General features: G+C 45.5%; 1 protein-coding gene across 1 annotated transcript; it reads left to right on the top strand.

Moving 5' to 3' along the window:
* Window positions 1-494: 494 nt before the first annotated feature.
* On the top strand, window positions 495-25,621 carry LOC147698334 (uncharacterized). Its single transcript, XM_086936226.1, has 2 exons — window positions 495-987; window positions 25,347-25,621. Exons 1-2 carry the CDS (start codon window positions 495-497, stop codon window positions 25,619-25,621), a joined length of 768 nt encoding a protein of 255 aa, XP_086792352.1.
* Window positions 25,622-27,529: the final 1,908 nt, after the last annotated feature.

Consider the following 27,529-nt stretch of genomic DNA (forward strand, 5'->3'; position numbering starts at 1 on the left):
GAAAGCTGTACAAAACTTTTTTTAAAGGTTAACACTCACCCAAGTAGCAAGCAAGAATGTACATATTTTCCATCAGTTACGTGCAAAGCAGGTGACAGCACAAGTATGTTACTCTTGCATCCAAAAACCAAACAAACAATCGCTGGAATCAGAAACAAACTTTTAGAATCATGAGGCATATTACCAATAACAGGCGAAAAATATCGCTAACGATATTTATCGCGACAAATTTTATCGCCAAGCATCGCCTGGAAATATCGCCGCCGTAGCGAGGTATTACCAATACCCCGGAAGGCGGCGATATTTCCCCAGAAATGCGATAAAAGCGTGCGGTAAAACTAGCGTGAACACGCTAAGCCGTCGCACGCTAACGTGAAAAAATTCACGTTGGGCCTATCAGCGATGATTATCGCTAAACCAATAGGCCCAAGGTTTTCATATAACGCGTTAGCGGGACGAAAAAATGCCCGCTAAACCGAAAATCGTTGCTAAACATGGAGAATATTCAAAATGATGGTGAGCAGCCAGTGACTAGTGCAGAGGGCACAAACACAACCCAGGAAGGCCAAGCAGAGACCCAGGGAAGGGGCAAGAGGAAGAGGAACCCAAAGTTCACTCCAGATGAGAACCAGGTACTGGTTAAGGAGGTGACGCGACACCAGCAGGAACTCTTCGTGAGTTCCACCATCACCATGGTGAGGAAAAGGGACATATGGCAGGACATAATGACCAAGGTCAATGCCGTGGGGGAGCACAAGAGGACAGTGGAAGAGTGTAAGAAGCGGTGGCACGATACAAAAAGCAAAACAAAAAAGAAACTAGGAGCAAACCTAAGGGCAGCAAGTGTGACGGGAGGCGGTGGACCAGCTCCACAGGAGGAGCTGGATGAGTTGGAGGAGCTGGTAGCGAACGTCATCAGTGAGGAGACTGTCATCGGAGCCACAGGCCAGGATTCTGCTGTACTGGAAGTCACACAACAACACCAGGGTGAGTGTCAAACAGGAACAGGTGGAAGTGGGTGGATGGGCACAGTCGCATTCATGTACCATGCAAGTCTTTACAGTGCATACCCTCATGTACTGTAGAGCAAGTCCTGGAGAGCCCGGGTCATGCTGGCATAGGGACACATCACCAGGAGGATGAGGGCAGATGTTTTGCTGTTGCACAGTTGGCACATAATGTCGTCAGTGGCAGAGATGAGTACTGGCAGGGTGCTGTGCACTTGAATGATGCAGGCCTGGGATGGGTACTGGATGTTGTTGTCTACCAGGTGGTGGGCCAGTTGCATGTTGAACAATTCCCAGTGATCGGCCCTGGAAACAGGAGCAGGGAGAAATGCTGGAAGCACTTCAGGTCCATGTGGCCTGGCTTCGGCTAGTTGAGGAGGGTGTAGAATAAATTGTGTTCCAAGCTCCATGGAAATATTGCTGTAATGTAGTCAGCTCAGATAGCAGCATCTGCCATGTTACATACGTGGTGTGGGAATAGGTGTGACAGGTAGCGTGAGTGGATGGAGTACATAACCTTGTGTATCTTGTAGCCGTTGACATTGGACCGGGAGGTCAGGTGGCATGCGCTGCTGGTGTATACAGGGGAGGTGGGCCCTGGCATAGTTTGGGTGGGTGTCGTGTTGAAGCTGTCATGGATATCAGCAAGCTAGCAGTAGAAGAAGATGGCTAGTGAGTTGCACAGTTGTACTCAGGGAGTCATGTTGTTGTTGTTGGAGCTGGAGCCCGAGAGTTCCCTTATGATGCAGAAGAGACCCTTGCTCCTGTGTGTGTTGTCATCCAGTTAGGTTTAGAAGGAGCAACCCTTGGCCAATCCCAAGAGGTGGAGATGTATGTGTATGGCATCCTTGTGGTCTGCGTGGTTGTCTGGAGTATATATATGGTGACCAATAACCACTCCTGTTTCCGGCATCCAACTCAGGTTACACACCAGCACATTGGTGAACGTGGCGGCTGGCCTGCTGGTGTGGGTTTTACAGGGTTCCTTGAGTGGCACAAGTGTGTTGTCACAGTTGTACATACACTGCCTGAGGTGGCGGCCTGCAGCGTTGGAGTTGGTGGAGTTGTTGTGTGGCCTATGGGTAAGGGTGGTGATTAGCTGGTCTACAGTCACTCTCCTCCAGCAGTGGTGAGTTACCCGTTGTGTGCGGTGGTCTGTGGACTGTACATTGAAGGCGGAATGGATGCAGCACGGTACAGTCCTTTGGAAACAGGTGTTGTGTACTAAAGTAACGTGGGTGCCTGTGTAGAAGGTGGTGTCCAATGTGTGACCAGCGTCGTGGGTGGAAGTGTGGGTGGGTGGGTGGTGTGACGAGTTGGCTGAGGCTGAGGTTGGTTAGTGTGGCCGACAGGCTTCTGGAGTTGGTGTTGTTCTTCTTCCTGAGCTGGAATGTCCGCTCCACGAGGAGGATGTAGTCTGTGGAGGTGAGTGCATGGTTGCAGGCGAGGTAGACGAGGGATTTGCTCAATTGACAATGTGGTCTGGGGGAGCTGGAGATGAGTGTACCTCTGAGGGTGGCGTTGGAGTTGGTGTCGATCTGGAAGTGGAGATGTCTGGCAGTGTTGAGGAATACATCTGTGTGGGTGGTGAGCTTGAGGGTGGCAGTGGTGAACCAGAGGGTAGTGTGAAGAACAAAATGGTGGCAGGTGTGAACCAGAGGGTGCTGTGAGGAACCATAGGGTGGCGTACCTAAACTGCCTGGGAGACCTGTGTGTCTGAGCCCCGTGCTGCATAACTGCCCCTGATCCCTCCCAGTGTGAAAATAATATTTTGCACAATTGCCTGTGGTCCCTCAGGGTGTGAGCACATATTGTGCCAAGTTACCCCCTGCCCCCAGTACATATATACCCGTAACGCACAGCACGATCATGCCCTTGCACCATAAAGTCTTGTGCCTGGATGCTCCATATCTGTGTGGGTGGTAACACCGTCAGTGCAGTCAAAATGTAAAGTCATAACTACCTACACAGCACCAACAAACATCTGTCCCCCTTGGCACAGGTATGTGCATGTACCATGCGTGCAGCACCTGCATGCCCCTGCACCCTACTGCCCAGCTCCAGCATAGTCCTGTATGGGGCATTTAAGTATGAGATGGGACATTGTCCAGCAGCAGCAGCTGCATGCGCATGAGCACACTGAGCTGGATCTGAATGGCTATGTACCAACACGTGCAGCAGAGCAATCTTGGACATCTGTAGGATTCTGGGGTCCAGAGCCAAACATATATTAGCATCCATTACTTTCCCAAGCCCCATCCCTGTGAAGCTCCTGTGACAAGGTGCCTGCATTCTCCTCACCTGCTGCTCTGCTTGGTCTCTGATCCCTTCTAAACAAGATGCATGTGAACTCACATAGAACGTCTACCTGTTTGGCAACCTCCACCACACACAGGCAGTATGAAACATCTTCTCGGCCGTACACACTATAACGGGCAGTACACTCAAGGGACCTTGTTGCATTATGGTTTGCTGACAAAGTGACAGGCCCATGTGGGCACATATTTGTTCATATTGCAAACAAATGCACAAGTACGCCAGCAACTTAGCAAAATTGTGGACTGTCTTGCCATTCAGTGCAATATAGCAGAACGCTAAGTAGCTGGGGGTATATTACCAAGCAATAGCGATAATTATCTCTGAGCACCAAGGAGTGTTTACCGCTGAGATACAGTGATATTATCAAGGTTCATCTCAAAAGCGGTAAAAATCCTGCGAAATGCATGAATATGGTAGAAAAATCAGCTAAATACATGCATTATCATGACAATGCTCTTAGCCATGTTATCCACCTTCCATTGGATAACATCGCTAAGAACTGATTTTAGCAGGCGTTAGCTTTTTGTGATATTTGCGCTTAGCGCAAATATTTCCAAAAGTAATTAATAGGAGTCAGAGATGCTAGCAACTGTTTTCAGTCGCTAACATCTTGGCACGCCCACTTTGCATGTCATTAGCGATAATTATCGCAGACATGCAAAGTGGGCACCTAAATGCCTCCTATCGCCTACAAGCTGTTGCTAACTGGTGTTAGCGACAGCTTGGTAATAGGGCGACAAAATTATTGCTGCATGAGCGGGAAAAAGTCCACCTAATGCGGCGAGAATGCTCTTGGTAATATGCCCCCAGATTTTGCCCATGCACAATAAATCCTATGTAATCTGTCAACCATGCAAGTCAACAGATACCACACCTAAGGTGTACTGAACACTATACATGCATCCCAGTAACAGGTTGCATCCATAGTCACACATACAGGGACCATACCACTGATGACCTGAGAAGCATACAATGTGTGAAGACCCACACTCTGCAACCTACCTGACACCAACGCATGTAGTAACCAATTCAAAAGTATTTATTGTATGAAAATAACCTATCTAAAACTACACTAAACACTAAAACTAACACTATATCTAAAATCCCTACACACATAATAAACTAAACTACACATGTAATACTGACTACACCCTACTACACAAACTACAAAAGGACATAAACCCCCACCCAAAGAGAAAATAAACTTAGCCCCAACACTATCTTAACCTAACAATATCGCACTACACTAAACTAACTATACCTAATCTAAAACTATTCTACATCTAAATCCTATTATACAACTATATACAACCAAATAACTAAGAACAAGGAGTGAAGGCAGAAGAGGGGTGTGGGGCAGAAGAAGTCCAGGTTTACGGTATTCCAAGTTTAACAACAATGTCATTCACCCGCCGGTTCAGGGTTATCAGTTCATTGCGCTCGTCGAGGAGCAAGTTGTTGTTCCTGGCCAGCTCAATTAGTATCTCTTTATGGGTCTCAGCCATTGGCGGCGTTGTGGTGGGTGCCGCCAGATCCTGGGCTGTTGTGTACTGGGCTGCTCCGTGGCTTGGTGCAGCTTGAGCTGGCCCCTGGCTGCTGGTACTCGGAATTGCTGCAGTGGTTGGGATGGGAATAACAGGTGAGACCACTGTCTTAGATGTCTTAGCACCACCAGCCTTGCCACCAGCCTTGGATTCCTTTGACTTGTCTCTGTGTCCCACAGCCTCTGGCATTGTGTGCCAGGTCCCATCCTACCGAGCAGCCGCGTATTTCTGTGCCATGGACCTGTACCCCTTCTTAACCCTGCGGATGTGAACCCACCGTTCCTTAGCCACATTGAAGGCATGTGTCTCCTCTGCATTCATGTTGTCTGAAAAAAATAGGAAATGTCAATCCCAAACCAATGACACTGGTTCATTTGCCTATCATCATATTATTTGGCACAACTCACATACCACATGGGAGGCATCACACATGTCACATCCTGTAATGTCTCAAAGTGACCTGACCACATAATTGACAAGCCCTACTTTCCACAATACAGGCCCTGGAACGTGACATGACAGTACATGGCAGGTGTGATGTACTGACAAATTAGACGCCAAATGAGACAGTGATAACATGTCACCTTTGTGCATCCTGAGAGTGTGCAAGTAGTCCAATGAACATTAGTAGTGTGGCACTACCCCTCCATGGGCAGCACCACCCTCATCTGACCTTGTGACACACTGCTGCTACTGCTGTACGATGCACATGTGCAGACATGTGTGTCTATCTGAAAATGTGTACAGGTCATGTAGTCACTGACAAGACAGTCACTCTTTTACATGTTTGCCAGTGTGGCTGTATGAATATGTCAATTGAAACTCAATGTAAGCTCAGCCTACATGCATGGGAAGAAGACCAGGACACCCCTACCAACAACAGGTGTCAAGAATATCAAGAAAGTTCTCCACAATATTGCTGCGTACATCGGCAGGAAACAGCTGCAAAACACGCCATAAAGGCCTTGACAATATGCACCTGAGAAATCACATAGCTGTCCTGGTCATGGGGCAAGGATCTATCCTAAGTCCAATGCTGTACAATCTATACTTGAGCCTGCTGGGCAACGTTGGGAAATTGTATGGCTCATCTAAGCGTATTGTATGCTGACAATAACCAATAACTGAGTACATGTGGGACAAACTACACTGACACACGTCTCTGTTGTACAAACAGCATGTTTAACATGAGTAACTAGAAGAGCATCAACAAACTCAAACGAAACAGCAGTAAAACATACCTCATTCCGTTTGGCAGCCCTGAGGTATCTTGGTCACATGAAAGGTGGCAGCTGGAACTGTGCTCCTGTCCCCCTTGCAAACATGTGATCTTACACCTACGACTAACAAAACAACATGCCCTGTCCTGGACAAAGCCCGTCAGCTAGGTAATTTTCACCTGCTACGGGTTCATGTGTAAAATATGGAATAACTCCAAATGCCATCCTATTGAACCAAGGAACCCTTTGCTGCAGGGCCTGCCCATCAGCCACACCGATGACAGCAATCCTCTGATTTTATGACTACATTTAAAAATTTGTGTCAAACAGCAGACCCTGCAGAATCTGCCAGCCACACTGACTCACGACCTGTCGCCTATAACCCCTTCCACACCTACATAGAAAATACACCACCGGCTCATCATGCGACAGAAAAGGAAGTTTAAGAATCAGAGTTGCATGCATTACACCCTGTCTAACCCAGGACCTAAAGACCTCATAAAGGAGAAGAACTGGGATGGTCAAAATAGACCACTTAGATCCTGGTATAAAACATTCATGACCCAGTCTGGTGTCAGTCCCTCTCAACATGGCTACGCTAGGTAACTTCTCTTGCCCCTTGGCGGTGTAATGAACTGCCCCCTCACCCATTATCCATCTATCAACACAAACTCTCCTGTGAAAGTTGGTAAACTTGCTGTTCCCAATATGTGGTGCAACATTGCCTTGAACCTCGATGGCACAGTTTCATCTGATTTACACTGCAAAAGGACCTTCAAACCTTGTGTGGATGATGTGTGATCTAATCATACCTTACACATGACATGACCTTAACTGGGCATGATATGGGTATGTCCCAGGGCATATAAGTAAACATCAATGTCCGCTTCAGTGGCAGTGTACTGCAGATGAAGCGTGGATACATCTTCTGGCTGGTCTTGATAATATGTAGCCATGTGTGAAAATCCTGTAGTGTAATGCCTGCATGATCCCTGGATCATTGTCTATTTAGCTATAATCTTTGCTGGATGTCATGCACAGGTAATCAGAGCAGTTGCATTGTCCCTTCATGGACAAAGTCACAACTTAGATCAGGGGTCTTCAAAGTGTGGGGCACGACCCCCAGGGGGGCCACGGAGTGATTGAAAGGGGGTCGCGCATTCCCGATCACACTTCTTCCCCAGGCCCATCTGACTACAGGGATTCAGCCCCCCCTCCCCCCCCCCATAGTGTGTCTCAGCTCGAGCTGCTGTGAGCTGCGCTGGGCTGTGTCAGCAGTCTTATCTCCAGCACAGCCCGGCACCCCTGAGTTTTTCACAGGTCATTAACAGCCATTTGCATATTTACATAGCTTTTGAAAACTGGTCACTGAGGCTTAGTTTTTTTTTTTATAGTTCCAGTACCCCCTGGGCCCCAACTCAGCCTTTCCCTTACATTGGTATTTTACATTTACTGAAATAGTGTGAGAATGTATTTCATGAAAAGATATAATAAAAAGTAGAGTTGCCAGAAGAAAAAAATACCAGCCATTTCTCTTGTAACACACTGTTTGCTACCTCTCACATTTTGTTTGCTTTATATACTTGCACAAGTGCCACCATTGCCTACGTAACATTTGTTCTTGTGTTTGAGTGTGCCATTTATTGCAGTATTATACCTCTACTTTTACTTTGTACGCTTTTGTAACCTGCACACATATCATTTTTTCCTCCTGTAATGTACCGTTTGCTACCTCTTGTATTTTGGTTGCTCGCTATTGTCACTTTTGCCTCATGTAACTTAACGTTTGCTTTTGTACTTTGTTGACTTGTAATTTTCTCCTCATGTAACATTACTGTTCCTATTGTGAAGCACTCTGACACCTTCGGGTAAAGTCCGCGCTATATAAAAACACATAAATAAATACATTCGTAATGTGACTTTTCGGTCTCTGTTCCCTTTATCAGTCATGGATCATTGTGGCAACCCTAGAACACAATTAAAAGTGCTTTCTATTTATATTTGCTGTTCCAAGTATGCACAGATGAGTGCTGAAATATACAGCTTTACGTGACTGCTTATTTTTGTACCATCTGGGACATCAAAATATTGAGCAGGCAACCCTAATCATAGGACTGGAAGTATGTTGCAAGATCAGAATATTTATTTCCTCCACCCTCGATCCCTGATTAATGTCATAATAGCAATAGTTTAACCTATATCTTAAACCCTACGCCGCAGTCAATAATATGTTGAGTTACTTCAAGTGTCTGGAAATGCACCCTGCATTCAGAGAACTCACTCCTCATTCTAGCACTTCACTTTCATGCTCCCCCTGCATTCACAGCGATCACAATGCACTCACACTGATCACCATGCACTCACATCATTCACCCTCTCACCCTGCACTCACAGTGATCACTCTGCAATCACAATGCACTTGCAATGTTCTCCCTGTACCTCAACCTGCAGTCACGCTACTCATCTGCACTCATCCTGCACTCATGTGACACCTCATTCACCTGCCCCCTCACTGCTCAATTTGCAACTCGCTCAAACAAGCCCATCATTAACCATGCATTCTTTCATCCCACTCTGCACTTATATCCACACTCAAATTCATATGGCCACCTCACTCACCCTGCAGTCACTCCTCTTTCCCTACTCTCATACTGTTGCATCGCTCACCGTGCACTCACATGGGCACTCTTCTCATCCACAGAGGGCAGGGTTTTAGGGACCCCTGCTGCTCCCGGACAGTGCCAGGTGAGCTTCTAATGTGGCAGCACGTATTCCTGCGGAGTGGAAGGCCCATCACAAAGGTTGACTAGACATCTTTCTGATGTTAATTGCTGTATTTTGGTTGTAAACTGGTACTGTTTTATTGTGAGCAAAAAAATGTCAAAATAATGAAGCAATTCTATCCCAAAATAACGTGGCATCACATAACATTTACATTTTCCTCTCACACAATTTAGTCAAGCCTTCCGTGTAATTTGGTCCTCACCTGCCTCATAATTCCAGAAGCGATGCCTACAGGTTTAGAAATGTTTGGCAGGAGGGGGTCCTTATGACTGAAAATGTTGACAGGGGGGTCTCAGCACCCAAAAGTTTGAAGACCTCTGACTTAGATAGATATGCATCTAACCACACTCTTATACATATTGTCTGAATAATAACATAACAATACTCAGCACCTTCGGAGGCTGCACATCTAGGGGAAACATGGCGGCCGCGGGTTAGAGCGGCGCGCACGCTCCTGAGAGCAGCCGATCCAGAACCTACACTGCTACCGCTACCGCTACGATTGTAATATGAGCGAGGAAAGCGGGAGAAAAAGAGAAGAACCGGCCCCCTTGAAGTCGTGTACTGACTGGTATTTCATCTGTAGCTCTCGGCGGTTTTTTCTTTCGCCATTAACGACATTGTGGACAGGCTCGGGTTCAGAGCACGGAGAGGGGGGGGCGGAGCCCTCCGCATATGCAGGCTTTCGGCTCTCGGCTGCGGAGGTGTCTGCCGGTGGAGGTTTGCGATAAGAAGCATAGAAGCTGTACGCTGACCCGGTCTTCTTTTTCTTTCATGTTTTGGCTTCTGCCACTGGGGGTTTGCATTTGTGGATGTGTCCGCCGGCAGTATTTGCTTTGCTGATCTCCGCTTCTCGACTGTGTTGGTGGCGGGCGGCAGCGGAGATAAGACGCGGCCGGGTGGCCACGGCACGGAGACTCCATACGGTGGCAGAGAGTGGCAGAGGGAGCAAGAAAAAGCACCGCAAGGCAGTAGATGCAGTAGATACTGAGATAGCCGAGAAAGCGATAGGAGCTGAGAGAGAGTCGGCCGAGCTGGAGGATCAAGGTGACATCAACGCTTGCTCAAGTAAGGTGGGATTAATTGATGCAAGGGGGCCCACAAATAGTGACTGTAAAAGAGGCTATAGCGAGGATCTGACCAGCGAGTCTCAAGTGAGAACAACAAGGAGTAAGGCTAAAACTTTAGAAACTTCAGGAAATTAACTACAGGGCCCGGGGTGCACTTGGGGGGAGGTTCACAGGAAAGCACAGGAGCTAAAAAAAAATCGGAATTAGCCTTAGATACTAAAAAGCAACAAAGAAACAAGTTATTTGTAGTCTCTAAAGTAAATCAAAATGAAATAAGAGCAAATTGTGAGGAACTAGGTCACAAGGTTGATGGCCTTTATGAAAGGACCGAGACTCTAGAAAGCTCTGTGGGTCTACTAACTAACAACTTGGAGTGCGCCAGGTCAAAAATATATAACCTCCAAAAAGAGGGAGAAAACATGAAAGAGCGAATAGAAGTGTTGGAAAACTTTTTTAGACGCAACAACATTCGACTTTTGAAGATTCCGGAAGGGAAAGAAAGTGGAGATCTCAAGGGATACATAACAAAATTAATAAAAGAGGCACTCAACTTGGAGGAAACGGTTGAAGAACTCGATAAGGACATCCAACGGATACATAGAGATCCATTTTGTATGAACCCAGCAAGGACTAAACCTAGGAAAGTGTTAGTTAACTTCCTGACGTATACCCTTAAAGAGAAAATACAAAATTTAGCCCTGAAAGCTGGTACAATAAAAGGTCCTGATTTTTCTTTTGAGATTCGCTCTGACCTCTCAAAAACTACACTGGACAGACAGTGGGAATTGGGTCAGCGCATGGATAAATTTAGATCTTACGGGGCTACGGTGCAGATGAGATTCCCTGCATTCCTTTGCATCATGTATAATAATAAGATGCATAATGTCCGCACTACACATGATGCAGATGAGCTGTTAGAATCCATCCGAGATCATACCCAAGCTCAAGCCCACGACCAGGCTCACTCTCATAACGTTTAGAAATCAAACTTATATAAACAAATGAAAAAGGAAGAGATCAAATAGGGAAATCGGTAACATAAAAGGGAAAAGGGGAAAGCAGAGGAAAAAAAAAGGAAGGAAAAAAAGAAAGAGAGGAAAAAAAACCAAGAAAAAAAAAACCACGCACAATAAATATAGATATTCACTGGAGATCATGCACAGGGAAGGGGAGGATTGTCAGGATTGTGGAGAAGTGTGGCTCAATGCTTAGAGCGGCAGACCTTGATGCAGAACGCTGGCCAGGGACCAGGGTTCGATTCCTGCCTCGGCGGGTTTCGGGCTTAAATTCCTCTGACCGGATATTCTCGCCTCAGTGCCGATTCTAAGCATGGGTCCCACGCTGCAACTCTGGGCAATAGCTTGCTTAGTCTCCACAAAGGCCCCCTGATATACAAGGGATGCCTGGTTTCACCATGGGATGCCCAGGAGTGGACACCCCACAAGGAAAAGCCAGGAGGGGTTCCCTTGTGGTAGGAGTACAAGCGCCGGGATGCCTCCGGGTCACTGTTCGCGCTATACAAATACGCCACATTTACATTTACATTGAATAATTAAATAAATTTCCCCCCCCCCCAAAAAAAAAAAAATATATATATATATATATATATATATATATATATATATAAAACAAAATGAAAATAGCACATAACTCCCGCCTACGATTATCTCTAAATAGGAAAAAAAAGTTCAAAAAAATAAAATATTTTTTTTTATCTACTTGAGGTCCAATTTTTTCTCTACTCGCTCATAGACTAACATAATCCTGCAAGATTAGGTAGCAGTAGTAGCTCATGGATGGGCTGTAGATGGGCGTTAACCTGGCTATAGATCAAGCCAGAGTAAACAAGGGGGGTTTCCCGGGGTAAGGGTAGGGGGGGCGGGGGGGGTGGTAGAATAGAAGAAAAAAATAATCCTCATTTGTGCTCCTCTACTGCTGGTTTAAACATCCAATCTTTACCATTTTTACTAAAACAGGCTTTTTCCATGCCAGGTCTAAGAAAACGAAGGGATAGAAGCAAAATATGACATGTACTAAATTTTTGTCCTGGAACGTAAATGGTCTGCGCGTGAGAGGAAGACGTGAGCGCATACTACAATACCTGAGAGACTCACAGGCGCAGGTCATAGCGTTGCAGGAAACACACCTTCTCAGAACAGAGGCAAATAATATATTAAAAAAACATAGGTGGATTGATAAACTTTGTTCCACAGACCATAATGCTAATATACGAGGGGTAGTGTTCATTTTTAAAAAATCTGCAAAAGCAGAAATACTAGATTGCAGGGAAGACCAAACAGGGAGATGGCTATTAGTAAGAGTTTCGCTTGATGGTCAGACTAGAACTTTGGTGGGCTACTATGGCCCAAATTCGGATGACCCATCACACCTAGACGCAATAAGGACCCAATTAATAACAGCGCAAGAGCCAATAATCTGGATGGGTGATTTTAATATCGTTCTTGATCCCAAACTAGATAAATCAATAAGGTCTAAAACCATTGGCTCTATCAAATCTAGAGAAACACTTAAAGCAATAATGACACACATGGGTCTGGCAGATCTTTGGAGAGAAAAAGTGGGTAAATGGGGGGGTGTCTTATAGGAACAGCCGGTTTAAACATAAATCCAGAATAGGCTATGCCTTTTTTAGTTACTGTCTAAAAGACACTCTTGAATCAATAGAATATTTACCATCACATCTATCAGACCATTCGGCGTTAGAGTTTACTCTTAAGTCTGACACCACTCTCAAACACCCTTCATGGTCCTTTGACAGGACACTCCTGCTTGAGGAAGAAGAAATTAACTTCCTAGTTAAGGAATCTATAACCTTCTTCGATTTAAATAGAAACTCAGCAACCCCAACAATCATTTGGGAGACATTTAAAGCGTTTTTAAGAGGGCAAATTACTAATAGAGCCTCCCATAGGCGGAAGGTTATTTTGACAAGATAAATAGAATAGAACAAGATATGAAAACTTTAGAGTCAAAAATGGTCTCGCCTTCAAGAACAGCTGAAGAGCAAGAAAAACTGGCTGAATTGAAAGCTGAGTTAGAACATACACTGCAGGAGAGAATAAATAAGAGATGGGAAGCGAGTAAATCTTCTCAATTTGAGTTTTGAGAAAGTGCAGGAAAAATTCTGGCTTGGAAAATCAAATCTGATAAAGCCCTAAACTACATCAGGGAAATCAAGATAGAAGGTGAGCCAGAGATAAACCACCAGTCCTGAGATAGGGAGAGCATTTCTTGAATTTTTTCCGGATATTTACAAAGAGGATCTCCCCAACGATCCAAACGCAAGAGATAGCTGGTTGGAAGCCATTACACTACCTACTTTCTCAACAACCCAGAGCAAATCATTAGAATCAGACATCACACAAGAGGAGGTGAAAAAAGCTATTAGTCAAACTAAGAAAGGCAAAGCAGCAGGCCCGGATGGTTTGCCGGGAGAAATCTATAGAGCTCTTGAGAACGCCATTACACCTGTGCTAACTGAACTCTTTAACAGCATTCTAATGGAAGAACAGCCAATGCCTAAATCTTGGGGTGAAGCCACAATTGTTCTCATCCCAAAACCAGGGAAATCCCCATTAGAGTGCGGGTCATACAGACCAATATCGTTACTTAATAACGACTATAACATTTTTACAACTATAATCGCCACAAGATTGGCTAGCGTTATTGGTACTGTAGTCCATCAAGATCAGAAAGGGTTTATAAAGGGGCGACAATTAGCTGAGCTAACGCGTGAACTAATTGGGGCTATAGATATTGCCACTGCTTTCTCTCTGCCCTTGGCCACCCTGACTCTAGACGCAACTAAGGCGTTTGACAGAGTTAATTGGCTCTACCTAAATGACGTCTTAAAAAAATTGTGTTCTGCAGAACTATTAAGCAGCTATACAATGCACCATCAGCTAGGCTGCTGGTTAATGGGTCCCTGACTGAAGCATTTAGCATTACTCGAGGAACAAGGCAGGGCTGCCCGCTTTCCCCTCTCTTATTTGATCTGTACATTGAGCCTTTTGCCCAGGTGTTAAGGGAAGAGGCTAATATTCCATCTTTTTGTTTCGGAGAGTGGGAAAGATGGGCAGCACTATATGCAGACGACATCTTAGTGTTTACATCTGATCCAGTCAAGGCATTCCCAGTGGTCATACAACGGGCTGAAGAATTCGGCCATGTCTCGGGCTACGACATAAACTCGAGCAAGAGCGAGATTATGGCATAGAACCTACCCAACTTAGATGTTGGGATAAACATCTCATCCTCAATGCGGTATCTGGGAATCAAAATAACCCAAGATGTGGGCAGTCTTGCACAAACTAATTTGGAAAGAATACACAGTGAAAGTAAAAGACTTATGAAATCTTGGACACATCTGCCTCTTTCTATAACAGGAAGGGTAAACTTAGTCAAAATGTGTATTCTCCCAAAATTCACCTTTCTTTTTAACACTATCCCAATCGCTATGGACACAAAAATGATGGAAAAATGTCAAAGAGAAATCAACTCTTTTATATGGAACTACAAGACCACAAGAATAGCATGGAAGAAGCTCAGAAGGAGAGAAAAAGGGGGCCTTGCATTACCGGACCTAATGTACTATTCATGGGCCTTTCAGATGTCTTATTCTAGAATGCTTCTCAAAATGCCATCAAATTTACCTAATACATCCATGTACGGGGCCATGCTAAGGGGACAAACCTAGCAGCAGATGGCTTTATGTTTAAATTCGGAAGTCAGACATTCTTCAAAAACATAAAATTGAAAATATTACACTCATGTGCCAAAAATTGGTTTAACATTAGGAAAAAACTGGGATTATCCTATTACTCAAACTATTCCCCAATTTGGGACTCTCCCAGTTTACCCCTATGCCTGAAAGACAATCTGTCCATTATAATAGAACAAGCAGGCATTAGTAAATGGGGCAAATTATTTAAAGAAAAAAAACTGATAACTTGGGACGAGCTATATTATCAAGTAGGCCCTGGGCTTTCCAGATTTAAATATATTCAACTGGATAGCTGGGCAAGATCTGAAACCCGCATAGATAGTAATATTGGGAAAATAAGTGAAACGGAACAACAAATGGTAGAAAGACCAACTAGAGGAAAAGAAGTAGCTAGATGGTATTGGCTTCTGTTGGAGGAAAGCAAAGGGGAGTTTAAACTCCCGGATGAGTTATGGGGGGCAGAAACTGGGATTCCATGCGAGGAGAGGTGGATAAATTCATTCGAACTATTACGTAAAATCGTAAAGCCTTCTTGGCTAGTACGAAATCGCATTTTCTCGATACATCTGGCATATTTAACACCACGGAAACTCTCTAAATATCAAACGGACAAGAAATGTAATAAATGTAATTTAGCAGATGCATGCGATGTACATATGTTCCTAGAATGCCCTAATATAGCAAAATTCTGGGAAGACGTGAAAAACACTCTAAATTCCATACTAAACACATCCCTGTCAATAACCCTCCCACTTGTCATCTTTGGGACGGAAGACAACACCACAGGCAAGGAGAAGTCATTTCTTTTTTACGCAATTTTATTAGCAAGAAGACAGATTTGCAATCAATGGGTAGAGAAGACACCTCCTTTACACTGTTCATGGCTCACATCATTATACGAGACATCCAAAAGAGAACTAAAAAGATCTGTACGTAAGAGAAAGTTGGCTTTCTGGGACCTCCTGACCAACTGGAGATGATCCGGGTTTTTTTTGTTTTTTTTTTCCCCCCGGGTCCGATGATTATGCCATCTTTACTCCTTTGGACCAAGGGCTAGGACAGTTCCGAATAAGGTCCGGCAGGTTGAAACATACCTAGATGGAGTCAAAAGAATGTACCCCTAACTGTTGTTCTTGGTATATCTCTCCCACCAACAGTATACATCACGTCAGCAATGTCGTGCAAGGTGGTTGGTATTATCCGTCTAAAGGGGAAGGCAGATGAGGACAAAAAAAAGAAGAAAAAAAACAATACTCAGCACCTTGTGGCCCAGTGACATGCGGAACACACCAGCATTGCAAAACTACTTTGTGTTGCCTTACTCAATGACATCCATTACATCACACATGGCAATTTACATTATAATTACTCACCAGTGGCTTTTGGGTCCTTGAAACGATCCACGTCACCCTGCGTGATGGGTCGCCGACCATCTGTGAGTGAACCAAATAAAATATGTGTCATTGCATCGCATCCAGAGACGTTACATAAACATGAGGAACAACTTTTCAGTCACAGGAAATGCTACATCACTTTGTAGGAGATTCACACATTGTTCTAATGACTCTGTGCACTTTGATTGGCATGCACACATGGGCTTGCTAATGCAGTGGTGGCCAAACATAACATACCCACAGTCATACATGCACATAACAGTTGGGTTATGCCATTTATAAGCACCATGTCCACACAGGCATCATGTGTACGTTGTACTGCGTATGATGGTAACTATGCATTTAGTAAGAGGCTGATACACAGTCCTTTGGGATGTAAAACACTCTGGAGCTGTCAAACTCACACATTGCATAATCACCTGGCAAGGATATATCTACAAATGACCCATGTACAGGGGCCGTGTAGATACAGTCCTGCTGCTCATGGATTTGAGCATCTGTCACACTGTGTACTGTCCTGCACATAGGTCACACACACACTGGCACTGCTCAGATATGTACAGTTACACATACTGGACACACACACATCATCCGGCACACAGTCGCTGCTCACATCTCTTTGACTGACTACAGCCGTGATGGGCTCATAAATGCTAACATCCTCTGTGCCTTGGCACCCTTACTGGCATGTGGTCATTCACCATCACATAGTAATGTGACTGCAAGTGACACACAGAAAGCCTCAGTCCCACATCTGGTCTGCATACTGCAAATATGTGTTCACACCTCACTGAGAACGTGACTACTCACTCCAACTGTCAAATCATGGAGCCATACAAATAGGGACATTAGCATTGACTACTCACACACCTACTGTACTGTAGCACACCAAGGGACAGTATTACAGGTAATGGTGCATCCCACCAAATCAGCATGGAGGCAATAGTAAATGTGCACCATGGCCCAACTCACATGGTGAGCTGCATGTCCCATGCTGCGCACCATGCTGCTAAAATGGCACTTATACATCAGGCATCTGTGCTGTAAATGCAGTGCATTGCAGGAGTTGTGAAGCATGTGGGGCGCAGCTCCAGCAATGCTCTTGTTGGCCCAATCTTGTCAATGCTGCGTCAATCCTCATGCCGGCTTCAGGCAGGCCCAGAGTTAAGACGCAGCATTGCCATGAAAGTGAATGACTGAAACCTGAAATATTTCACTCTGTCACTTTACAGAGGTGTTCCTGTGTATGAATGCCCTCCCCTGCGGCAGAACGCACCCTAAAGGTGCATAACTTTAGAAAGTGACGATTCTCCCAGAATTGTGATATTGTACATACCCTGCACCATGGCGCTACTTTTGCGTTGCCGCTTAGTCACATAAGTAATGCAACTGCGCCGCCAAATAACCCTAAGAGGCATGTAAATCTGCTAAAATGTGCCGGGAAGTGGGAGTCCAAATTAATCTTAACTGAAGCAAATCATGTGCAAATCACATAGGGACAGATGTATCAACATTCCCTTTTGCGATTACTAAATAGCGATTTTTAAGGATTCGCTAATTTGAAATCGCAAAATGGTAAGTATGTAGGCAATTGCTTTTTGTTAGCGATCCATCAACATTCCTACATTGCGATTAGCAAATTGCTAATCTCAAACTTCCCATTCATTTCTATGTGCCAGGAGGCCCATAGGAATTAATGGGAAAGTTAGCAATTACCAATTTGCTAATTGCAAATTGAGAATGTTTCCAATGGTGCAGGGGTGTCACAAGAACACCCTGCAGCACCCGTGAAAATGACATGTGTGCACATATGGCGCACATACATGCCCTAAGGGCATGTATGAGCGTCACATGGCTGCTTTTGATGTAAAAAAAAAAGAGCACATTTCAAAAATAGCGCTACTTACCACCAACTAGAAGTAGGTGGTAATTTGTGAATCCTAAATGGCAATTTGGAATGTTATTTGCCCTGATACATTGCATGTAAGGAATTGCTAAAGTAGCCATTCCTCAAATGCTATCGCTAAATAAGGAAATGAAAATTTTGCAATTCCTAACTTTGCACAAATAATGTCACATAAATACCATTTACCGAAAAAGGGTTCGCTGACGCCGCAAATCAGCTAATGTCTGCGTTAGCAAACTATTTTTGCCTTGATACATATGGCCCATAGGGAAATGACATTGTCATCAACACCTTGTCACAGTATCACAGTAACGAGTCAGCATGTACATGCCATACACACATGTCACACACGTAACTCACTTACATTACATTTGAACATTAAAGTGAAACAATGGCTTTTGGACTTACCACCCTGTATGCCTGGCATCACTCCGGTGTAATCCAGGAGGTCAGCCTCCCGTGCAGTCATGTCCTGCCAGCGGTGCTTCCACTGGTTCACAGAGCGTGCTATCTTAAAGTAGTGCTCCATTTGGGGCCTCACACGCTCCCAGCGCACATTCCGTGCCCCCACAGCATAACCCTGCAGGATACTCCCCCCCCCCGCCTCCAACATATTTGGCAAATAACATTTTATCAGCCATAAAAACCCCCCCAATGCCTCCTCACTCATCCTCCCCGACCTCCCAACAGCAAGCATCTCCCTGACCCCCGTACCCACTTAAAACTAATAAATAATAACCCACTTAACAAACTCTCTATAAAAATATACAAACTAACCCCTAAATAAACTCTACAAAGCAGAGGACACTAGACACACAAACTGTGTACAATACAACAAACACAACTAACAGACACTGCAGACAAACCAGAGGACAGTAGACACACAAACTGTATAATATACAACAAAAAGTACAAACAGACACTTCAGACAGGACAGCGCATGCAGCACCACTCTCCAAAACCAACTTCCAACACAGCAACCACCATACACCTCCTCCACTCAGCCTATGCACCACCAATTGCAGAAAAGAGAAAGTGAAAGTAAAAACCACACCCATGTGACAGGAAGCAGTAATACACCACTTCCTGTGTTTGCTGCTAAAAATTCCGACTTAGCGACAAAATAATTATATATATATATATATATATATATATATATATATATATATATATATATATATATATATATATATATATATATCGCTATGGTAGTCATATACAAAACCGATTGAAATGCGACCCGTTTTTTGTATTTGCGATAAAAATATACTCGCTAAATGTCGCTAAGCGAAATAATAATTATTTATGATTCCTAAATGAATAATATCATGGATTTCAAGGTAAAAATATAAATAAATACCAGAAAATATAGGAAACATTTTGACTATATTTTTAATCCCACCAAATCTTTTTTTCTTTTTTTGATTTATAGGTGTAAACACAAATTACAAGATTAATCTTAACATAAAATAAAATCTACACAAGAGATAGGGGTCAGGGAACGTGATCATGCACAGATTTCCTACAGGAAAAATATTTACAATTAATGCTACAATGCTGTTTCATCATGGTTCTGTAGAAAAGTATGGAAGGATGTTCAATGATTCACTTCTAAATGCATTTAAATAGACGTTACTGGTCAAAGTCTTTGTTTTGCCTCTACATGTCATGCAGAGCGTAGAAAGATGACATAACATCATGCAGACGTAGAAAGGCAACACACAATAGGAGAGATCAGAACACCACAAACCATACATCATGGTGCAGATTTACAAGTTCCTTGCACCCCTGAAAGTCAGCATCAGCTTTACATTTTGTGCGGCTGCTGTAGGGCAATCCATGTGCAGCATATGTGGTGCAAAGGATGCCCAATGCTGTGGCATATCCCCAAGGTCTTGCCTCATGAAGAGAGGTGTACCGTCACTAAGGGCTGCCACCGGGGGTGGCACAAATGCACAGGAGGTAGTGTACTGGCGTTGCTACGCGTCATTCCATTGGCTGATGTAATTTAGAATGATACCAGCCACTCACTCTTGGACCAATGCTGCGTCCTATCCCTGCACTTGCTTTCAGCATGCGTGATGCTTCATGCAGGGCGGCTGTGGGGTCACATGGTGCTTTCATTGATATCCGTGTGCGAATGTACATGGCTTGGGCCTCTGGTGGCGCAGGCTGGCACAGGTCTAGTGTGTGATTGCAGCCTATGCCTTATGTATATCCCATGGTTGCTTCGTTTGCTCTGGGCTCTTACTGCCTTTGTACCTCCTGAGGATGTTGATGTTCCGGTCACACTGTGTCATGGTGGTGCGTAATGCCACATGTGTGCGTTCCCACCAATTGCACACGATTTGTGGATCCTGCTGCAGGTTGGACTGGCTTGAGCCTCCTATGTGATAACTTAAAGGTCTCAACACTTGACCAGTGTAGCAACGACCAGATGGAAATAATGATTTTTAGATTCTCCTCTTCCCCCAAATTACAGTGGAAAGGGGCATTATTATATCGCCCCCCTGCCTCCTGTCTGGATTTTTCCTTAAATCTTATGGAACTATTAGCCCCATATTTTAGAGCCAATGAAGACTTTATCCTCCTCGGAGATTTTAATATTCATGTTGATGTATCAAACAATCCTGATACCAGATCTTTACTTGATGATCTATCCAGTTTAGGACTCAAAATTCAAAACAATGGCTCAACACATATAGGAGGTCATACATTAGACTTAATTCTAACTAACTGCCCGAAAATAACATGTTGTTCACCTACTCCTATTCATTGGTCAGATCATTACCTATTGTCCTTCCAATTACTTGGCTCATACTCACGGTCCCAAAAACCTCTTCCACCTACATGGAAAAGAAAATGGCATAAAATAAGACCTGAAGCACTGCAGCAAATATGGAAAGAACCTAACTTTCTTGAAGAGGATAATATTGAAAGTGGATTGGCCAAATTTAATAAACCACTATTAGAGGCCATTGATCAAATTGCTCCACTAGAATTACATAAACAACGCATTAGGCCAAAGACAGAAATATGGTATACAGAGGAACTAAGAGTCGAAAAACAAAAATGCAGCAGTTTGGAGAAAAAATGGAGAAAAACTCACACTCCTATGAGTAAAACCCTTTATCTAGAAGCCCACTCCAACTACCTTAAAAACATAAAAAAAGCTCGGAGGCATAAACTAGACTCACAAATTACGGAGGCAGGAAATTCCACTAGGGAATTGTTCAAAGTCCTACAATCCTTTGTCAAAACTACAGCTTGTGAGAGTCCAGATGATTTTAACCAAAACCTATGTGATGAGATCTCGATGTTTTTTGAGAAAAAGATAGACCTAATCTATGACAAAATTACTCAAACTCCACACAACAACAGAGATATCATAGATAGTCTTAGAGATGAATCCACCCATAATGGAACATGTAGACTCACCCTGACTTCGATTCCAGAAATCAGTCACACCGAAGTAGACATGCTTCTTAATTTAATTAAATCTGGATCACCGACTGATCTACTACCAGCCATGATGGTTGCGCCATTGGGCAGCATTCTGGCTCCAAGCCTTAGAGCATTGATCAATATTTCCCTCAAGGAAGGAAGGATCTCTCATGATTGGAAAATGGCGGTAGTGAACCCCATTCGCAAAAATACCACGCTACCATGGTCAGACCTCAATAACCTGCGTCCCATATCCCTCCTACCCTACATCAGCAAGATGACGGAGAGACATGTCAACACTCATCTCTCTAAATTCATCGAGGCAGCGGACGGTCTGGACCCTTCTCAATCTGAGTTCAGGCCAAATCATAGCACAGAATCAGCTCTCCTCTCCGTGACCAATACCATCCGAATGGCACAGGATAGAGGAGGCTCTATGATTCTGGTGCTATTAGATTTGTCCGCTGCCTTCGACACGGTGTCTCATGACACCTTGATCAGTCGTCTGGAGGGAGTAGGAGTGCAGGGAACTGCTCTATCATGGTTGAAAAGTTTAATCTCCAACCGATCCCAAAATGTTCGCCTGGGCTCTCACTATTCCACCTCCAGGGAGCTCACCAAGGGGGTTCCACAGGGCTCATGTCTAAGCCCCACATTATTTAATGTGTATGTGGCCCCCATGGCGAAGGTCGCAAGGAAATTTGGGTTCACACCAATATCCTATGCAGACGACACCCAGCTGCTGTTCCCATTCCAAAACATGACCTCTGCAGTAAGGAATTCCTTTGCTGCTGGAATGAGAGCCATAGCTGGATGGATGACCTCCAATTGCCTACAGTGTAATGTGGGCAAGACGGAGGTCATGCTCTTTGGAAATGCCCCACTCCTTTGGTCACCTGAGTGGTGGCCTCCAGAATTGGGTACAGCTCCTTGTCCCAAGGAAAGTGTGAAAAATCTGGGTGTCAAGCTAGATCAATCCCTGGTGCTAAAAGATCATGCCACACAGGTCACGGGAACCTGCATGAGAGTCATTGGCCTACTCAGGAGGGTGTTCCCATACTTAGCTGACTATCATCGGAGAACACTAGTACAAACTTTAGTTATGAGCAGGCTTGATTACTGCAACGGATTGCTTATATCCGCTAATGCAGAACAGCTGAAGAGACTGCAGGTTGTTCAAAATACTGCTGCCAGATTGATCCTTAATGTTCCTGCGAGATCCCCCTCACATCCCTTACTGAGCAAGGTACACTGGCTTCCAATACGCCAGAGAGTACAATTTAAGATATGTTGTACCATCCACAAATGCTTGTACGGAACTGGCCCTAGGTATTTGACTGAAATCTTCCAACCCTATCAACCAGGAAGATCCCTAAGATCTGAAAATCAAGCTCTGCTACAGATCCCTAGGATCAAAAGAGAAAGACAAGGAGGTTGGGCCCTTGCATTTAGAGGTCCTACTTTATGGAATTCATTACCCCTTTTCCTAAGACAAAATTCCAATCTTGCCACTTTCAGAAAATACCTGAAGACGTACTTGTTTCCTACCCAGCAATCTTAGATATGTCACACAAACTTTCTGTCCTTACTTATCTTCGGAACAACACAGCGCGGAGATATCTCCTCGGAGATCGAATTCCTGCGCTTTATAAGAAATATATATTAAAAAAAAATAATAATAATGTGGGGAGGCATCGAGTTTGGTTGGGGTGGGTCTGACTCCCTACATTGTGTTTGGCAGTGGGGCCTTGCTGCCAGGCCTGGACTGACCGTTGCGGGCACCGGGCAATCCCCCGGTGCGCCGCAAGGGTAGGGGCCGGTTTCGGGCCCCTGGGGTCCCTTTTACCTACAGGGCCGTTTATGCAGCATAGCTGCAAGCTCGTCCCTGTAACGAAGTCGGACGAAAACCGGACCCGGCAAGGAGCTCTGTTGCACACCCAACCCGGAGCGGGTTTTGGTTCCCAGTCCGGCCCTGCTTGCTGCGGCTTGCCGGAGACCCCTTGTTGTTTCACATCTGTCTCGGGGTGTCTGCTCTGCTTGTGGGGTGGCTGTGGTGGGTCTGGACCTCCTTGTGTTGGCCTGTCCTCCTACTATGGGTGAGTTTGGACCTGGGTTTGGTAGCCCTTGGCCCCTCTTAGTTCCATGCCAGTCATGTGGTCATTTTACCAGGAGTGCTGTCCAACACGGGGTGTGTCCACATTAGAATCCGGGGTGTGTTTAGGATTACGTGGTGTTTGGCTTCAACTATGGTCGGGCTCTGTCCTCCCTGCAAGCTCTGTGTGTGGCCGGATGGCCCTTTGGCGGTTTGTGGGTTGAGCATGTGAGCCCCTTGTTGTCCAGATGGACCTTGAGTTAATACCTCCTGGGGCAGGTATTGTTATTCCTTTGCACATTGTCACAGTATATGGTTCTAGTATTGTTCTGTTGTGTACCTCTTACTGATGTATATGTGCAGGTGCTCAGTTTAGCATTTGTGCACACTCTGGAGGTGTGCCTCCTTCATGCTGTGCCTTTGTTGTAGGGTGATTATCCCTTTGGCCTGGCTTGCCATTATCTGTGGTCTTCTGTGCCTACTCTCCATCAGTGGCTGTGTTGGCTGTGGGGCCTGTGTTTGGGCTTGTGGTGTGTGACATGGGCCGTTTGGAGGTTGCTTGCGTTGGGTGTGGCAGTTCATTGTGCTTGCCTCTGGAGGAAATCCCTGGCCATGTTGTGCATGGATGCCGTGGGGTGTTCTCAGCACACTCTAATGTCATGTGGACATAGGGTGATGTGTGGGACTGTGTTTCCTGGCTTTGGGTACGCAGTGTTGTTTAATGCTTGGGTAACTTGCTGCTTGTGCTGCTTCAGTCTGTTTTGCTACTGTGTGAATCCAATTCTTGTTTAGCAATCTGCACAATAGTAAGGACTGGTACGTGGAGGGCTATGACTCCGAGTGATGTTCATTTGCATAGAGTCACCCGACAATACTACTCCCCCACCTGCATATGTCTAACCCTGCACATACTACCACTTGCACCTGCACATGGCTGACTTGCACTTGCAAAAACACTCCAGCAATGCCACACATTTACGGCATAGATGGCTCTCACACATACTGTCATTTTAGGGCCCAGGCTGCACAACACGTAATACGCATCACATCCATGCTGGCTGTGGCGTTCTGCACAATTACTGTGGCATCCCTGCAGACATGCAGGGAGCCAACAGGTATTGGAATACTGCACCTTATTGTCGGACACTGTGGGCCATAGGAGACATGTAGTACGCCATAACGTAATGCAGGCAACCATGGCATGGCCATTGTGGATAGCTGGACACATAGCTACTCCCCTATTGGAATACAGATTTTAGAATGGGTGGTAGTTTTGCAGTAAGTCATTATTACACCAGGACATGTATCAGCCTTCCATTACTCAGTCCACACTAAGGATGTGGCTGGTGCGTCCAGATAGGTATCTTTCATCCAAATGCCATACAGCATGAACCAAAAGCAGAACTAAGATGAGCCACCCACTAAGGGGGAGGTGATGTCAGTCACAGTATTGTGTGGAATTATGAGCGTATGAGATGAAGTCCCACAAGGGCTGCCAGATAGTCAGTGTAAATATGCATCACAGTCCAAATAATCAAGGATTGTGTCAAGATACACTACACACTCATTAGGCTATTTCCTAGTGCCAAGGCAGAGCCATTTTGGTATGTCCCATAGGAGATAGGGCACTGTGAGACGACCATGTACCACTACTACTTCTCACGTGAAATCTCCTCAGATAATTCCCCATTTGTCAAACACAGGTCCTTTCCTCTAAACAAGAATGATCAGACAATGTCAGGCTGTATCAAGGTGTAATGTTCAAATGCATGATTGTTTGTGACAAACAGTGATGTAATTCATCTCCCATGTCACATTGCAGAGGGCGAGACAGCACCTCCTGAAGAGCAACCTGGACAGGCACTCACTGATGACCCGGATGTCTATGCTACAATCGACATCGACGACCTGCAACTCATACTCAATGACATTGCCTCCCCAGCCTCCGGTGCAGAGCAACCCAGTAGCTCTCGGCAGAGCCCACCCCCTGCTCACACCAACGAGCAGCAGGCATCCACCACCCCAGCCACTTCCCTGGGGCCAGATCCAACAGCAGCTTCTCGAGGGTCCGTCAACCTCCAACCTGCACAGCTTTGACTCAGTTACATTGGGGCAGGGGGGGGCTCCCACCCAGCCGCAAGTCTACAGGCCAGCTCGCTTTGCCCTACAATAAGTCCAAACTCCACCTGCTCAGCCTCCACAGTCATGATCTGCAGTTTCAGGGCAGGGGCCGTTAGTAGCAGGCTTCAGATGCGCCCCACTGTAGTCACCGGGGGAGCCTCTGCAACGTTCGCGGGGCATATCACATGGAGGGCTGAGCGGTGTAGTCCGCAGTTGGCTTGCTCCGCTCTTTAGGGCAACCGCCTGCCGCTCCCTTCACCAGCGCATCCCCAGCTCGTGGCCAGCCGCACCAGTCACCTCAGGCCCTGCCCGTATCTCTGCCGTGCCGGGGGTCAAGTCACTGTCAGTGCGGGAGGGTGTCTCTCGGAGCCCCGTCCTCTCTCGTTGCCCTCCTTGCTGGGGCTGCGCAACCGCCGTGCGATCAAGGCTCCACAGTCAGCATTCGCAGAGCTGTGATCCACATCAGGTCCCACCTCTATTTACAGAGGCCAGAGTGGCTGCACACATAGTCCCGGGTGTGTGTGCTCCAATTTTTGCTATCAAGGCGCCATTCCTGCTGTCGGCCGCATCACACTGACCCCCCACCCTGTCATGTGAGGGTGCCAGCGCTCCCCAGGCAGCCGGGAGCAAAGCCACAGGTCCACACTCCTATATTAGCGGCGTCACAGCTGGGCACAGCCATAACCAAGACTTTGCCCCGGCACCATATGAATGTGGGTGGCAGCTGGTACCCCCACTCCATCACGCAGTTCGTGCGGCTGCCACTCGCTCCTCTTTGGGCAAGTCTCGGTGCCCCTCTGCGACAGGCCGCCCCCGCTCCTGTGGCTATGGTTGTGGAGTCAGGAGGCATAAATCCTAGGATTACTATGGGGGATTAGGTGCGGAGGTCAGCGCTCAGTCAGCCTTCCACATCGGCACAGATACCACGCACCAGGTAACAAAAACAAAAATGTGTGTGGAGGGTCAAGGGGCATATTTACCGACCTGTCTGCTAACACCCCTACTCAGACTATGAAACATACAACAAAGCAGACCAGGTCAAACGATGGTGTGTAACTATACCAGTGACTGAGAAACAAATAGAATGCATGTGTGCATCAGTGCCGTTGGTAGTTATTGGCAACATATAACTAGAAAGAATCCCATCATACCACCCTTATTGGTGGAGTTTACGTCACGTGGGAGTCGTTGATCATACCATACCACATATGGCCATATAGTGCCGTAGTGGAAATGGATGTCAGTAATCTAGCCATAGTGTTTGCCATAAAGTGGACATAATGATGTGCAGTGCTCGAGTGATAATGGTGAAATAAAATTGACTACCCTAGTTCTGACAAAGTGTACATACAGAAACCTTGGTGTCAAAAATTAAAAACGCCTGGTGGAAAGTCTACCCTATGGCGCTGTGCAGGGCGGTCGACATGTTTCAGCCTATGGGACGTTATCCCGGCTTTCTTCAGGACCATAGATATAAGGAAGCTACTGCAACTATAACCACAAACGATGTGTTGGGTAAAAAACTGATACATATCTACCAGAAATTCAAACGTTTTAGGCGTCCACTGGTGGGAGAAGATTGTCTTCTTCCTGTCAACAAACAAAAGATGATTGTACAACAACATTGAATTACACCAACACAACCACCTGGATACAGAGAGACCGTATACAGGAACACACCTGCATGAATACATTATATTCCGCATATATAAGATAAAGCATAATAGCTTAATCACCTAGAGGCATTTCCTCTAAGTGATACTCACCCAGCCTTGTGTGGGTGAAGACCTCACCTCACCCGGCAACCGCTCGGGAGTAGGAGGCCCCGCTCTATGGTGTAGAAAAAGAGCACAGTAAGTACAACTTTACGGTGCCCAAGCCAAT

The sequence above is a fragment of the Lissotriton vulgaris genome, chromosome 8 (genome assembly GCF_964263255.1).
Source record: "Lissotriton vulgaris chromosome 8, aLisVul1.2, whole genome shotgun sequence".
NCBI lineage: Eukaryota > Metazoa > Chordata > Amphibia > Caudata > Salamandridae > Lissotriton > Lissotriton vulgaris.

What these genes read in the sequence shown, in the direction of transcription:
- LOC147698334 (XM_086936226.1), top strand. Translation starts at nt 495, where the DNA reads ATGGAGAATATTCAAAATGATGGTGAGCAGCCAGTGACTAGTGCAGAG. An exon ending in AGTCACACAACAACACCAGG is followed by an intron (nt 988 to 25,346) that starts GTGAGTGTCAAA and finishes GTCACATTGCAG; the next exon opens with AGGGCGAGACAGCACCTCCT.